The 17490-nt window shown below is 39.7% G+C and overlaps 1 protein-coding gene across 1 annotated transcript in view; it reads left to right on the forward strand.

The window, feature by feature from the left end:
• CSMD2 (CUB and Sushi multiple domains 2) overlaps positions 1-17490 on the forward strand; it is a 914813-nt gene that overhangs the window by 887316 nt on the left and 10007 nt on the right. The window contains exons 67-69 of the mRNA XM_027864466.1: positions 1833-1945; positions 8007-8145; positions 8319-8529. Coding sequence (XP_027720267.1) covers positions 1833-1945; positions 8007-8145; positions 8319-8529 — 463 coding nt within the window. The remainder of the gene's footprint in view (positions 1-1832; positions 1946-8006; positions 8146-8318; positions 8530-17490) is intronic.

The following is a 17490-nucleotide window of genomic DNA, read 5'->3' on the forward strand; positions in this document are numbered from 1 at the left end:
TGTGTGTGTGTATGTATATGTATATGTATATGTTATATATATATCAGCATGTGAACATGTCAGTAGTTCTGTGTATGTATGTGTATGGGTTGTGTATATCTGTTTTTATGTGTGTGTGAGTCAGCAAGAAGAGTGTCAAGGTTTTTTGTGCGTGCATTTGTGTGTCTTTGTGAATTTGTTTGTCTCTTTGTGTCTGAGACAGACATGTGTATGTGGATACCAGTATGCAGTGCTCTCAGCAGCAGAACAGAAAAAAAAATAATCTTATCACATATATGCCAATCTGGATATGGAAATCATGGTTTTTCTTGGCCTCATTGTAGTCTTCCAAGAGAAGGATTTTTTTTTCTGGCCACAGGCAGTTGTCTAACCAAGACAGATAAATTTCCTGCTCAGATAACTGAATGTCACCCATTCTCATATATGATTTTCACATATGACTTCAGCGAGCTCCATATTGCTGTCCTTTCCCTGACTCCCCACCCTGGCCCTCCATCCCCTTTTATAAATCCTACCTGTTCTTCTTTCAAAGAACTTATCATTGTTAAGAACGGGAGACCTTTTCTTCCTTCCCTCACCTCAGTACTTTTTGGGATCATGAGCACATCAAACCATTCCTTTAGCTTTTACCACTAACAGCAACACATGATATCCATAATTAGATGCCCATTTTATTCTAGTCCTGTAGAGGGAGGGTCTTTCCAAAGGCCAGAGGGGTGGGTATGAAAGGTTGATGGAGGGAGCTAGACAGCAAAAGTTGAATGCTACATTTTAAAAGAGAAGATCAAGTCCCCTGGTAGGATGGACTGCCCTTTAACATGGGTTTAGAGAATACATATGTAACTTAATGTTAATCTCAGCAAGGCTCATTTGAAAGGTAAACCTTCCATATAGCAGACCTTGCAAATAGAAATGATTTGTGTCTTTTCTTCATTTGTGCTCATTATGTTTCCAATGGCCATTGTATTGAATTCCATATCTAGATATAGAAGAATTGGATTCTATATATGGACATCTGAACTCTCACATAAATGATCATATTTACATATTACCACATATATCTATTCCTGTCACTCCCACAAATAGCCACATATATGCCCACAAACATTATCAACACTTGTCACTTTAACCAATGCATAATCATATGCAACCACACTGCTACACTTGTAAACCTATAATAACACATGTATACATCTATATCTATGTGGATAATCACATACACAGCCACGGTAACACAGTGGATCGATTAGCACCTATTCATGCAGTTCTCACGCTGTGCCAGGCATTGTGTTGGGATATAAATACAGAGAAGAAACAATCTCTGTTCACAAGGAGTGTACGTTTGAATGGGGTAGACAACAAGTACATATCAGTCATATGTAAATTAAAAAGAAGAAATACACAAGTACAAGGTATCCTGAAGAGGAGGGCCCTAGCAGGTGGAGGGATCAGCAAAGGTTTCATGCGGAAGGTGGTGCTGGAGCCACTTCTCGAAGGAAGTGACAGATTCTGTGAGCAGAGGGTACATTCCAGGCATAAGGACAGTGAGGGCAAAAGGACAGAGGCAGGAAGTGGAATGCTGGGCCTGAGCAGCAGCGAAGTCCAGTTTGTCTGGACCATGTGCAAGCACATCATGTATCTATACTTGCAAACAAATGCTCATAGTCAAGTCATGTTCGTCTTCATCCACATAAACACAATCATACATCTGCATTTGCACATAAATAAACACCCTTGTATCATCATACACACAAGACCGCACTCACACGTATACACAGATTTTGAAATCCTTCAGCCCATTGAGATGCACAGACCTGTCTTTTCTTTTTCAGGTGTTTACAAGAAAGAAGATTTCCATCTCCTCCTCCAGGTTTACCATATCATGAGCCCTAAGGATGTCTCTGTGAGCCAGTTCAAGGATGACAATTGGGCCTTAGATGGTCATGTAAGTCCGGTACCTTCTCCCCAACTTTCCCTTCACTCAGCTTTCTTTCTTCCTTCCCCTACTTACACCTTCTCCAGTAATGTTGGGGATGCCTTAGACTTTCTTCTGGGAGAAAGAGGAAGAGAACCTGCAAGGGGCAACATGATTAAGCTGATGGACCTCTGGACAGGAAGATCTAGCTTCGAATCTCACAGACCTAGAGTCTATGTGACCCTCGCCAAGTCACTTCTCTGGGCCTCCATTTCCATATCTGTAAAATGAGAGTTGGGCTTAAGGACCCATAAGGTACCTTCCATCTCTGAATCATTGCAAACCCCACTGACTCCCAGTCTCTAAAAGCCAAAGGGCTTCTTTCCAGCATGAGTCCTACTGAGAAGAGTCCTCACTAAGTCATTTCATCCATTCCCCTGCCTAATCCTGGGAAGGAATAGTAAATCTTTCCTGCACTCAGAACAGAAAATACAGTAGCATTATTTGTATATTATTTGCCGTGGAGACATTAAAAAGCAGGATGGTCTATGTGGCTAAAGAAATGTAGCAGTAGAACAATGTACCTATAATACGGTTATACAAGGTACCTAAAAGACAGTTCTGTTCAGTCACTAAACCCTCCCTTTTGAGGCTTCAGACCTCAGTCTTAAGTTCTCCCAGGGAGACAGTGAAGCACAGCATTCTGTTCCATACCCCAACAGCTTGAACTGGGGCAAGAGAAAGAGAACAGTTTGTGCTGCTACATAGGCATGGCTTGGCCTTCTGAACCAGTTGTGGTCCAGGAGATGGTCCCTTTAGGGAATATAGCCTATGTACAGGGCTTCCTGTACAGTTCTGGAAAGTTAATACCTGAAGATGAATTGCATGGTGCTATACAGGGACAAAGTCAAAGGGTCCCATAGGCAGAAGAGTTAAGAGTTGTCTGAGGCCACAAACAGTGAGTGAGGGTGCTGATCCTGGCAGGTAGCTCAGGAAAACCAACAAAGGTAGCACAGCCTCCTCTCCCTCTGCTCTCAGACCTCTCAGGCATCAACGTTTCTAGCCACCTTTCCTTTGTGCTGGCCTTTTGCGAAGGTTCATGATGGAGTGGGCCACTGGGGCAAAACCAGACTCACCCAGTCTCTCCAGCTATAAGGGGAAGGAGAAGTGGGCTTGACTGTGAGGATAAGGGAATCATTTAGTTTTACCACCACACATATGTGAATGTGTGTTTGAAGGGGTTGTCCATGTATGTGTACATCTGGAGGAAAGTGGATCCTGTGGCTCTGAATGTGTATATCTGTGTGAGTTAAACTACACTGTTCAGTTGTTTTTCAGTCATGTTCGACTCTTGATGACCCCATTTGGGGTTTTCTTGGTAGAGATAATGGAGTGGTTTGCCCTTTCCTGTGCCTCTATTCTCATATTTATGTCTGTGTGTCTGCATAAATCAGTGCCAGTGTCTGTGCATTTGTGTATATTTATATGTTAATTTGAATTTTAAGAATGTCTGAGTGTGAATGTGTAGATTTGTGAGTGAGAGAGAGGATGTAGGAATTCCTGACCATTTGGCTTTTCTCTTTATCCTCCCTTCCTCCTCCTCTTCCTCCTCCACTTTCCTCTTCCCCCTCCTACCTTCACCTCTTCAATGTTGTAGGTCTCTTCAGAGTCATCAGGAGGCAGCACCTTTGTGTACCAGGGCTTTGTTCGAGGCCAAGACTTCGGGCATTTTGGCCTTCAGAGAATTGGTAAAGTTTGTTTAAGGAATATAACCACACCTGAATATAGATCAGGGAACAGAAAATTGTATGTGCCTATATCGATGTTTCATTCTCACAAGAGCCACATTTATCCCCAAATCCCAGTAATTTGCCGTGGGTGACAGGAGAAACTTCTCTGTCACTTAACTCTGTCATGGCCTGATAGAATATACATAGAAGTAACATAATGTGGTAGAAAGAGAACTGAACCAGGAGAAAGAAGTCCTGAGGTTAATTCAGCTTGACAAACATTAATTAAACACCTACTATATGAAGAACACTGTGCTTATTGCTTGAGGATTTACAAAATTCTGATAATGCATGGTCCCTTGCCCTTGTGGAAATTTCAGTCTTACTGGAGGATATTACACATACATGATAATAATAATAATAATAATATTAATATTGATAATAGCTAGTTTTTATATAGCACTTTAAGGTTTGCAAAGTGCTTTACTTAAATTATTTCATTTGAGCCTCACAACCAACCCTGGGAGATAAGTACTGTTATTTTCCCTGTTTCACAGACAAGGAAACTGAGACTGAGAAAGGTTGTGATTTTCTCAGTCACAACATTCAAACTTAGGGTTTCCTGACTCCAAGTCCAACACTGTCCACTGTGCCAGCAGCTGACTTACATAAGAATAATCAAGTGCTCTTGTGAAGTCCAGCAGGGTGAAGGCCATTACTGACTTGAGGCTGAGGGAAGGCTTCTTAGAGCAACTCTTAGGCTCTGAAGTGGGATTTAAAGGTTAGGTAGGAATGGAGTGAAAGGAAGCAGTCTCACAAGGAACAAACATGTAGCTGTTAGACAGGTAAACACACTGACTATGCCATTTCTTAGGTAGGAGACACAGGAGGGCTTCTAGCACCTCTCTCTAGTAGATTCACTTTTGATCTGGTCAGACAGGAAGACAGGAATGGAGTCATAATAAGGGGTTAAATAAGCTTACTTTATTCTAGTCTAGTCTTCTCAAAGAAAGTTTGCTGATAATGGGAGCTCCAACTCCTACAGCATTCCCTAACAACCCTTCATGCAGGAGCCAGCATGAAGGGTGGGCAACAACTCCTCAGTCTCAATGGGGTAAATCGAGACCAGCACAACTTGTGCTGTCCCCTAATCCCCTCAAGCCTCAATGAGGGCTAGTTGAGGCAAACACACAGATTGCCCCTCCCAAGCCTTGATGGGGGCTGATCAAGGCACGTACAGCATTCCAGCTTGTGCATTCACCCCTACGGGGGTCCCCACTCACTGACCAGTGCCCATCTGCTTTATAGGGCAACAGACAAAGAAGGCATATTGCCAGTAATAGCCTCACAATTTTACATTACTTCATTCCTATATCTACCATGACTGTGCAGTAGAAACTGTTTTCAACTATGATTGTGAGAACTCATATCTAACACCTGGAAACTAGAGATTGTTATGGCTATAGATCCTGGGAAAGAAGACTCTAAGAAAAAATAACTAAAATCTACCTTACACACACTAAAATTCACCTTGCTTACAGTAGCATCAGGTGGGAAGGAGCCCAATACATACTGTTTGACTGGAACATGGAATATATGGAAGGGCATAATAAGAGTTAAGGCTGGAAAGGTTAGGGGGTGGAGGAGGGAAGGTGTACTTACAGGATTATGGAAGGCTTTGAATGCAAAGCCAGGAAATTGGAACTTTACTCTTTGTTTTTTTCCATGGTGCGGGTCTAACCATATCAGGACTCTACCTGATACATTCCAGTGGCTCCCCACTGTCCAAAGTCCTTTGTTTGGCATTAAAAACCTTTATGCCATGATCCCAATCTCCTTTTCTATACTTATGACACATAATTCCCTTCACCCCAGGCAGAGCAGTGAATAGACTGCTGGACTAGGAATCAGGAAGACGTCAGTTTGCACCTACATCCCAGGGTTGTTGTGAGGATCAAAAAACATCATCTATGTCAAGCACCTGGTGAACTTTAAAGCTCTATAAATGTGAGCAATTACTGTTATTATCCAGCCAAACTGGCCTGCTTACTGTTCTTCATACATAGCACTGTAGCTCCCATCTGCATGCCTGTGCTCCTGCTATCCCATCATCTGCTCCTTCCTCACCTCTGGCTTATAGAATCTCTGATTTCTTTCATAGCTCAGCTGTTATGGGTTTTTACATGAAGCCTTTCTTTTTTTTTTAATTTAATATTTTATTCTTCCCAATTACAAGTAAAAATAATTTTTAACATTCTTTTTTTCAAATTTTGAGTTCCAGATTCCCTCCTTCCCTCCCTTCCTCCCTCCCCTCTTCCCTTCATTGAGAAGGCAAGCAATTTGACATAGGTTATACATGTGTAGTCATGCAAAATACATTTCCTTATGAAGCTTTTCTTCATCTTCCCAGCTTCTAGCGTCTTGACCCCAAAATCACCTTGTACCTGTCCTAAACATGCTTCCTTCCCTCCCTGTCATACTCCCCCCCACTCTAGGTACATAAATAAAATGCATAAATATACATGTATGCACACACATAGTGTTGCCTTCAACCTAGATTGTAAGCTTTTCAAGAGCAAGGACTGTTTAATTTTTTCCTTTATGTCCTCAGTGCCTACCACAAGGACTGTCATATAATAAATGCTAGTTGATTAATCAGTTGATATTCAGCAGGCAGAAAGGACTCATTGCATAGTTTTTTGCAAAAGAATGATATGATCAGAACTATGCATGAGTAGGATTAACATGGTGGCAATGGGAAGATTAGTTTAGAAGAAGAGAAGAATGTTAGGAGGTAATAGAAGTCATCTAGCTGGGTAGAAATGAGGGCCTATACTCAGGGGGTAGCAGTGACAGACAGCATGGCATAATGGGTAGAGTATTGGACTTGGAACCAGAAGATTTGTGCTGGTTTACATCTCACCTAATGACACTCACTGTATTATTTAACCCTCTAAGCCTCAGTTTCTTTATCCATAAAATGGAGGAGAGGGATAATAGCACCCTAAGAACTTGAGTGAAAGCTGTGTGAGTGGTGGGAAGGAGACATATGTGAGGTGTTGAGGAGGTAAAATTGACTATACTTAGTAAATGACTGGATATATGGGGCAAGGAAGACTGAGGAATACAGAATAACTCCTAGGCAGGAAGCCTAAATCATTAGAAAGATAATGATGCCCTCAAGAGAAAAGTAGTAGTAAGGAAGAGGGGTAGGTTTGAGGGAAAAGATAAGAAGTTCTGTTTCGGACATATTTTTGGACATTTGAGATGCCTATGGGATACCCAGATTTAAATGTCTAGAAGGCAGTTGGTAATGTGGAAGTAGAGTCCAGAAGAATAAAGCAAAGGTTAAATAACTAATTGCCCAATTTGTTGTAGTGGGGATTTTTTTTCAGTTATAGTTTAGACTAGCTGACCCCCTAAGGTCCCTTCCAGCTCTGGAAACCTACAGGTCTTAGAAGCCATAGTCAGCAGTTTGAAAAGGAAGGTCAGGGCTGGAAATAGTCTGTTTTCAGAATCTTCTGTATTAAGATGATAGTTGAGTGAGTGAATAGTATTGCCAGGGGAAAAAGTGTGGAAAGGAGAAAAAGCTGTGGACAGAACTGCAGGAAACAGAAAATGAGTCAGGAAAACAAAGAAACAACAGTGAATGAAGAGTGAAAAAGGCAAGAGGAGAACCAGGAGATTGTGGGATCTGGGAAGCCTGTGGAGGAGAGAGTATCCAAAAGGAGGGGGTGATCAACAATGGCACATGTTGTAGACAGATCAAGAAGGCTAATGATTAAAAAAGTCCGATTTATTTGATAATTAGTAAGTCATTTGTAACCTTTGAGAGAGCAGTTTGAGTAGAATAATAACCTAAAATGAGGAAATTGGACTCTAGCTAAGGGTCATGAATTTAAATGCGTTTGTATATTTTGGGATGGGGGGAGGAAGAGGAGAGAGGGAGTGTGGTTGGGGACACACCTTGGGTCATCAGAATATTCTAGTGGGTCCCTAGGCCTGGGTACGGGTACTCTAGTAAAGAGGAAAACAAATTTTGACCTCTCTTTTGTACAGGACTAGAAAAATAAAGCCCTTTTCAAATGAGAGCTAAGGACTGTAAGCAATAATTTTGTTGATTACAATGTGCTCCTTTAGCTTAGATTTGTGAATTCCCCTAACCATGGATACCCCATCAGAGTTGTTCTGGTACCATGGTCAAGAAGGTATGCCATTAACCAAGGACTTGAGCTTTCTTAGGACACAAACCAGGGCTTTCTTGACCCCAGGTGCCTGAATAATATTCCAGCAACAACTCTACCCCAGGCTGAACAATTAGTCTCTGACTATGACTGTGACTTTGGGTTTGACCATTACAGACCTCAGCCGGCTGGAAACAGACCCCGAGTCCATCGGCCGTCACTTGGCTTCCAACAGCAGTTCAGTTGCCGCAGCTATCCTTGTGCCTTTCATTGGTCTCATCATTGCTGGCTTTGTGCTCTATCTCTATAAACACAGGTATGAGGGTTGGGGGAAAGACGCAGCTGGTGATCTGGGGCTAGGAAGATACCAGACAGATCTCAATCACATTAGCCAGAATAGTTGCATGTTTCTATAGTGATCTGACTTTGTCTCTTTGTTTCTCCGTCCCTGCCCTCCACCTGTCTTCCTTTTCCTTACTTTCCCTACAGGCGACGACCCAAAGTCCCATTTAATGGCTATGCTGGCCATGAGAACACCAATGTCCGGGCCACTTTTGAAAACCCCATGTATGACCGCAACCTCCAGCCCACAGACATCATGGCTCCTGAGGCAGAGTTCACGGTCAGCACAGTGTGCACGGCTGTATAGCAGGCGCTGTGCTGCTGCTATTGCCAAGGAGAGCGCCATCTTTGGCAGCTGGTGAGGGGGGTATTGGGGGAGGAAGAGAATTTTCAACCCACTTTAGGAAGCTTATTACTGAGTTCCTTGTCACACATACATACATACTCATGAACAACTTTAGGCAGACAATATCTCCCATCCAGAGGTACAGAGCATATGTCCAGATGCACATAATTTTTTTTTATTCCAGATGTAGCACTTCATAATTGTTCCTATCCAGTTTTACTTCTTCGAATTAGTACATCATTCTAGCCCATTGAGATCTTTTTGTATCCCAACTGTAATATAGTTTGTTAGCTGTCCTTCCCAGCTTTAAGCCATCCATAAATATTGTAAATATAACACCTATGCCTTAATCCACATTGTTGATAAAACATTTCCTTGGCACAGGACCAAAGACAGATACCTGAGACTGTCCAGTAGAAACCACCCACCTTAAGCTGACATTCATTAATGACTATTCCATGGTTCTAGGCATCTAACTACTATTTATTTATCCCGTTTTTTCATCTTGTCCACAAGGATATGATAAAAGGTTCAGAAACATAGGTGTACTCTTATTTACTCTCTGCCCTCTGCAGAAGTCAGGCATCAACTTCAGCCTTGAGTAGAAGGGCATAGATTCTATCCATACCTGGCCCATAATTGCAAACACATTTGAGTTGAGTCTTAATTAGAAAACAAATACTCAGTACTTAATTAGAGAAATAATAATCAGTTCTTTTTGCCGGAGTCCAACCTGTTCTGTCTCACACCCTTTTGGTTTTGGCTTCTTGAAAAACTTGTTCTCTCTTGTTTGTTTTACCTTGTTCTTATTTTCAGACTAAGGGAAAGCCTGGAGATTCAATAAATCCACCATGCCCAAGGCAAGCAGATCCACTCTCTCTTTTGAATCTTCTATGACCTATCCCTTTGTCAGCAAAAGCTCTATGGTATTCTCAGAATTTGCCAACATCTGTCCCTATCTCCCAAGCCAATATACCTCTTTTTGTTCATTCACTTTCTTAGTTCCAAGCCAACCACGGTCATAATCAAGAAAGGGGGGAAAACACTACAGATGGTTCTGTCTTCTTAGGCCATACAGACTATCCTTACCCCTTCTTTCTTATGACTACACTTCAGATATTGAAGGCAATAATCTTATTGCTTCCTATATATTTTTCTCTTCCGTGCTAAACATCTCTATTTCCTTTACTTGCTGTCATAAAGCACAGTTCTCAGCCTCCTCACCATCCAACTTGTCCTCTGTTTGTGTTCCAGTTTTTCAGTGTTCTTACTAAAATGTTAAAATACTCCAGGTGTTGCCTGGCCATGGCAGAAGAGAGCAGGGCTTTTTCTTTGTATGCTGTACTTCTTTTTATCTGACTTCCAAAGGAAAAAAAAATTAGTGTGGTGCTTTGTTATAGGTACAAGTTTGCCAGAAATACTTTTTTAAAAAATTAATTTATCATTATTCCAAATCCATGTGTTTCTGGTTTAGAGAATGAAATTTCCAAACCAACAAAATTCCTTCATGCCCTCAGACAAGATATTTTGAAGTAAAATTGTTTAAGAATCTTAAACAAGGGGCAGCTAGGTGGCACAGTGGATAGAGCACTGGCCTTAGAGTCAGGACGACCTGAGTTCAAATCCAGCCTCAGACACATAATACTTACTAGCTCTGTGACCCGGGACAAGTCACTTAACCCCATTGCCTAGCAAAAAAAAAAAAAGAATCTTAAACAAAAAATATGATGCAACATAGTTACACAGATTAGGGATAATGTTCTATTTCTTCTAATAGGACAATAATTACTGAATCTTTTGGGAGCACCTTTGCAGGATCATTCTCTTAAAACCACTCAATTCCTCTCAAGGATTTTCTCCTAGCAGATTATTTGTCACTTAAAATAATCAAAGGGACTTCCTCCCTCTGATCAAATATTCTAATCCCATGGGAACTAGGGGAAAGAGAGGATACTAGGTCATAGAATCTTAACTCTAATCTCTTTAGGGGAAATTAGAAGCAGTGATCTTAACTAGAATTGAGATGATTCTCATTCTAAATTTGATTGTTATTTGTTATTAGGGCAGCTAGGTGGCACAGTGGATAGAGTGCCAATTTCTTTTTCTTCTTTTATTGGTAAAGCTAACATTTCTAGTAGAATATTGAATAATAATGGTGATAATGGACATCCTTGTTTCACCCCTGATCTTATTGGGGAAGCTTCAGCTTATCCCCCTTACAGATAATGCTTGCTGATGGTTTTAGATAGATACTACTTATCATTTTAAGGAAAACTCCTTACTCCTATGTTCTCTAGTGTTTTTAATAGAAATGGGTGTTGTATTTTGTCAAAAGCTTTTTCTGCATCTATTGAGATAATGGTATGATTTCTGTTAGTTTTGTTATTGATATGATCAATTATGCTGATAATTTTCCTAATATTGAACCAGCCCTGCATTCCTGGTATAACTCCTACCTAATCATAGTATATTATCCTCATGATAAATGGCTGTAATCTCTTTGCTAATATTTTATTTAAAATTGTTGCATCAATATTCATTAGGGAAATTGGTCTATACTTTTCTTTCTCTGTTTTGAATCTTCCTGATTTAAGTGTCAGAATCATATTTTTGTCATAAAAGGAATTTGGTAGGACTTATCTTCATGATTTCAAATCTGACCTCAGACACTTACTAGCTGTGTGACCCTGGGCAAGTCACTTACTCCTGTTTGCTTCAGTTCTTTATCTGTAAAATGAGCTGGGGAAGGAAATGGCAAACCACTCCAGCATCTCTTCCAAGAAAACCCCAAATGGGGTCACAGTGAGTCAGACACAACTGAAAAATGACTGAACAATAACAACATTTTACACAATTTCCTAAGGGAAATGGATTAGCCCCAAGAAAAATTATTTTAGTGCAGGTCATTATTTCCTGAGAAGTTGATTAAGTACTGATAAAGTTTCCTTCCTTCAGGTAAATCTAGAAAGAACTTTAAACTGGAGAAATATTTATTTCTCAATGTTTTCAGTTGAACTAAAAATGAGATTTTAAATATTCTTCTGTAAAACCCGACATCAGACTTTTGGCTGCCATGTTACATTGTTGATTGGTATTGAGCTACTATGTCTACTATGACTGAGATTTTTTTCACATGCTTTGCTGTCTAGTTCTATTTACCCCTTCTTACAACTTTCAGTTGACTCTTTTTTTTGTACTCTTAAGTATAGGACTTTGCATTTATTCCTAGTAAATGTTATGTTGTTATAACCAGCTTTTTTATTAGAACATTCTAGAATGTCACAATTCTTTTGGATCCTAGCTCAATTAGGAGCTAACCATGGCTCTATTTAAGTCATGAATAAAAATATTGAATACAACAGGGCCAAAGACAGATGATCCATGAGAGACTTCTTTCCGTTCATCATAATTACACAAAGATCGATAACAACTTATTGTGCATTTGTTACATGCACAAGTACCCTAGGATGGTCTTCATCCAAGTCAGGTAACTTGAACTTATTAAAGGCAGCTAGGTGTTCTCTTACTATCTCTTCACTTTTCTTGGGTTGTCATTACCATCGAATAATTTTTGTTCTATTCTAACTAGTCTTAAGATCACTGTCCCTCAGCAAATATTTTTTAGGTGCTTATTATGCTAAGTAATGGAGACATGAAGAAAAGGCAAAAATAGCACCTTCCTTACCCTCCCCCCCTGGGGAGGAGCTGGCTCCTTAGGAGAGCTGGTGGAGGAAAGAAAGGAAAACATTGTAAGCCTGAGGTTTAGCCAGTATAAAGGCACACAGATGGGAGGGAGATGGAGAGCTATTTGTGAGGATAAGTCAGTAGACCGATATAGCTGAACAGTAGTGTACTTGGAGGGCAGTCATACAATAATCACTGATAGTTATATAGTACTTTTAAGTTTTGCAAACCACTTTCCACACGTTATTTCATTTGATCCTTACAACAAGCCTAAGAGGTAGATGTAATTATTATCCCCATTTAATAGATGAAGAAACTGAGTCTAAGAGAGGATCACAAAGACTTGCTCAGAGTCGCAGAGCTAGTAAGCATCTGAGGCAGGTTGTGAATTCAGGTCTTCCTAACTCCAACTCCAACCACTGTGCCTCCATGTATAAGGTGATTGGAAAGAAGGGAAAGGAATATGTCGTGAAGAATTTTAAATGCCAGACAGGAGTTTTTATTTGATCCTAAAGGTAATAGGAAGCCACTGTGGTTTATTGATATGAGAGTGACATGGTCAGACATTTTAGTAAGGGATGTATAGGAAGCCTGGTGAAACTTGAGGCAGGGAAACCAATGATAGATCAGATGCAGCAGTCCAGGCCAGAGCTGATGAGGGCTAGAATTAGCTTGTGAACTGTGTAAGTGGGGAAAAAAGGTACCATACTTCAAAAACAGTGTGAAAAAAGAAATGATCAGATTTAACCTGGATGATTAACTGAGTAAGAGAAAGGAGTGCAGTAGGAAACTAAGGTTGCAAACCTGAATGACATCAAGGATAGTGGAGCCCTCAATAGTGTTAGGGAGGTTTGGAAGTGAACAGGATTTGGGGGAAAAAACTAAAATTATTTCTGTTTGGACATACTGAGTTTAAGATGCCTACAGGACATCATGTAAGAAATGTCCATTGGGCAGTAGGTGATGTAGGACAGGAAAGAGACTAGGGTTGTTTATGTAGATGTGGGAATCATCTGCATAGAGATAATAATTGAGCTCATAGGAGCCTGTGAAATCACCAAATGAGAGAGTATAGAGAGAAAAAGAACTACAGCAGATCCTTGGGGGACATGGATAAAGATCCAGCAAAGGAAACTGAGAAGGAATAGTTAGATGCATAGAAGGGCAATCAAGAGAGAACATTGTCACAAAAACTCAAAGAGGAGTGAAAATATCAAGGCTCAAGAAGGTCAAGAAAGATCAGGTGTGAGAAGGGGCCATCAGATTTGGCAATTAAGATCATTGATAATTTTGGAGAGGAGAGCAGTTTCAGTTGAATGATAAGGTTATAAATCAGATTGCAGAGTGTTTAGAAGATGACTTTTTCAAAGATTTTAACTGAGAAGGGAAAGAAGGATAGATATAAAATGATAGTTAACAATGATGATACAATCTAGTTTGAACTATTTAAGAATGGGTGAAACTTGAACATGTTTGTAGGCAGCAAGGAGGGAGCTAGTAGACAGGGAAAGATTGAAGATTAGAGGGCTGGGATTATAGTAAGGTCAGTCTTCTGAAGAAGACAGGAGGAGATGGGATCAAGGCTCCATGTGAAAGGGTTGGCCTTGGCAAGAAGGGCCACCTCTTCATCAGAGACTGGAGTGAAGGAAGATATAGCAGTAGATGCATTTGGCCAATATTAAAGCACTGTTTAAATGTTAGATCTAATTATTAGAATGTCAGACGTGTGTGGGAGGAAGAGAAGATATCAAAAGGGAAGTCCTGGCAACTGGCCTTATGTTTTTCAGTGAAGTGTGAAGGCAGATCCTCAGCAAAAAGGATAAGGAAAAGGGGAGCCATGGGAGGCTGGAGCATTAAAGAGGCTTAGAACAGCCGTGATGGTGAAAGGGATAGAAAATCAATTAGCAGGGAGTAGTATTGCCTTGCTGCAGTCAGCCAATTAAGATTAGACAAGATAAATTTCAAGTGGACACATGTTGCTGCTTCATGGTTTCTTCCTGAGTGATTCAATCAGAGTAAAGGAGCCAAGTGGTGAAAATAATCCAGGGCTGTGTTTGGCAAAGCGTGATTGGTGATAACACAAGGTTGTGATTTGTTCTTCATTCTTGAAGAGGACCATTACATCAGGAAGATGATGCCATGACTTGCAAGTGAATAGGATTACAATGAAGGAGAGCTATGCAAAGTCACCAGACTCACTTTCTCCTCCAGAACCGTCTGGGTCCAGTGTCCAGATGTAGATCAGGACAACTGGAGATGGCCCAGGATGCAGTGGGAGACCTCGACCTTTTTAAACCAAGCTTGCTAAGGTCTTTCCAAGTTCTCACTTTGACTGAGAGTTAGGGTATAGTATAGAATTGAATTATTTCACTGGGTAGGGGTGTGTGTGAAGATTTGAAAAAGAAGAGATGTAGCTAAGGCAGCAGGGTTGATGGCCTGGGAATAACTGAGTGTTGTAATGACTGGAAGTCACAATGAGGATGAAGAATAATGTTAGGGGTAGTAAGGCATAGGGAGAGATGGAATGATTAAAAGATCACCATGGGATATAGGAATTTCAAAATTCTTGATGAGATAGAGAAAAAAGAAAAAAAAGGAGTTATGCATTTCTACTTTCTTTGTGTCTTCAGCTATCATCCTGTTAAACCAAACAGTGAGTTTATCTCTGCCTTTTTTCTTTTTGCTACCAAAATATTTTTTTAAAGCTCCTTTTGCCTTTAGCACTTTTTGCAAAATTAATTTGAGCCCCTGGTTTTTCTGCTACTACTCTCACAGGACTGTACCATTCTCTTGTGTTCGTTGTCATTTACCTGTCCTTTCTTCTATTACATATCTTCTTATGCAGACTTCCTCCAAGAACTCCTTATGGAGCCTTATCAGGCTCTATAATCACTTACCCCCTTCTTTTAAATTGTGGGCTTTTCTTATTGTTATCACTTTTCTTCCCTGTGGTTCCAACATACCTTTCATCCATTATTTAGCTGGCTTCATTTGCCAAATAAAAACATTATCAGTCTTTGCCACCATAGAACCCCCTTAACTGTCATCAATGAACTTTAGCACTTTAGCACATAGAAACCTAGCAATGGGCAGAACATCTACAATCAATTATATAAGGCAAGTCTTTTTTTGTAAATGAACATAGAATTTCATGAAGGTTACTTATAGTGATATAAAGACAAATAAGTCTCCAATGATAAATGTATGTTTTTAACCATACATTTTACAGGGTTTTTGTGAAGAAAGCACTTGGTAAACCTTAAAGAATTTTAGAAATATTTTGCACTTAAACTGTATTGATAAAATAAGCAAGTTGTAAACTGTTGTTTAGTCATTTTTCAGTAGTGTCTGACTCTTCCTAACCCCATTTGGGTTTTTTTTTTTGGCAAAGATACTGGACTGGTTAACCATTTCCTTCCCGAGCTCATTTTACCGATGGGGAAACTGAGGCAAATACGGTTAACTGACTTATCTAGGATCACAAGTTAGTAAGTGTCTGAGGCAGAATTTGAACTCAGAAGGAAGAGATTTTTGACTTCAGGCACTATGCCACCTAGCTTTCCTAAGCTGTAAATACAAATCACGTAAAATGAGCTTAGGTAGAAGGAACATCCTCATGGCCTCATGGAGGAAACAATAGCTATATGTTTTCAAGCATGATAAGACCAGAACCTGGACTTAAACAAGGTAGGGAGAGAAAGGAGACTAGAGGAAAGAGACTGAATTGGAAAAAAATAAAAACTTTAAATTATATTTTGCAAATATTCACCCTTCCCCATTTTGTGGTCATAGAACCAGCTTTGACAACTAGGACCCAAACCTACCCCATAGAAGATAAAATCCTTTACCCTGTTATGCCCTGATTTTTTTCTGACTGGGATCACTTCAGGGATTCCCAGCACACAAATACTACCATCATCTTCCTGGCTTATCAGAGGAGAAACACTTCTCATATTCATGCTTTGATTAAATACTAGATTCCTTGGATTTAAAAAGGAATGGTTTACTACATAGAGTTGGGCAAAAGGTAAACAAAAAAGAGCGGGAAAAAATTATAGAACTCGGGTTCCCAGTGAATTTTTTTTTCTTTTTCTTCTTTTTTTTTTCAGTTCTCAACATTCATTGTTTTAACATTTTGAGTTCCAAATTTTTCTCCCTCCCTCCCATCCCCCCTCCACTTTATCTCCTTTCCCCAAGACAGTAAGCAATCTAGTGTAGTCTATACATGTACAATCATGTTAAACATATTTCCACATTAGTCATGTTGCAAAAGAAGAATCAGGACAAAAGGGAAAAACCACGAGAAAGAAAAAAACAACAAAAAAAAAATATTTTGATCTGATCTGTATTCAGATTCCAGAGTTCTTTCTCTGGATATGGATAGCATTTTCTATCATGAGTCTTTTGGAATTGTCTTGGATCATTGTATTTCTGAGAAGAGCTAAGTCTATTATAGTTGATCATCGCACAGTGTTATTGTTACTGTGTACAATGTTCTACTGGTTCTGCTCACTTCACTTAGCATCAGTTCATGCAAGTCTTTCCAGATTTTTTTTTTTGAAATCTGCCTGCTTATCATTTCTGACAGCACAATAGTATTCCATTACATCCATATACCACAATTTGTTCTGCCATTCCCCAGTTGATGGGCATCCCCTCAATTTCCAATTCTTGGCTACTACAAAAAGAGCTACTATAAATACTTTTGTACATGTGGGTCCTTTTCCCTTTTTTATAATCTCTTTGGGATACAGACCTAGTAGTGATATTGCTGGATCAAAAGGTATGCACAGTTTTATAGCTCTTTGGGCATAGTTTCAAATTGCTCTCCAGAATGGTTGGATCAATTCATAACTCCACCAGCAATTCATTAGTGTTCCAATTTTCCCACATCTTCTCCAACATTTATCATTTTCATTTTCTTTCATATTAGCCAATCTTATAGGTATGAGATGATACTCTGAGTTGTTTTAATTTGCCTTTCCCTAATCAATAGTGATTTAGAGCATTTTTACATGACTATATATAGTTTTAATTTCTTCATCTGAAAACTACCTACTCATATCCTTTGACCATTTATCAGTTGGGTGATGACTTATATTTTTATAAATTTGACACAGTTCTCTATATATTTGAGAAATGAGTCCTTTATCAAACACACTAGCTGTAAAAGTTTATTTCTCAACTTTTTGCTTTCCTTCTAATATTGGTTGCATTGGTTTTGTCTATGCAAAATTTTTTTAATTTAATATAATCAAAACTATCCATTTTGCATTTCATAATGTTCTC

The sequence above is a fragment of the Vombatus ursinus genome, unplaced genomic scaffold, assembly GCF_900497805.2.
Source record: "Vombatus ursinus unplaced genomic scaffold, bare-nosed wombat genome assembly UNPS02014775.1, whole genome shotgun sequence".
NCBI lineage: Eukaryota > Metazoa > Chordata > Mammalia > Diprotodontia > Vombatidae > Vombatus > Vombatus ursinus.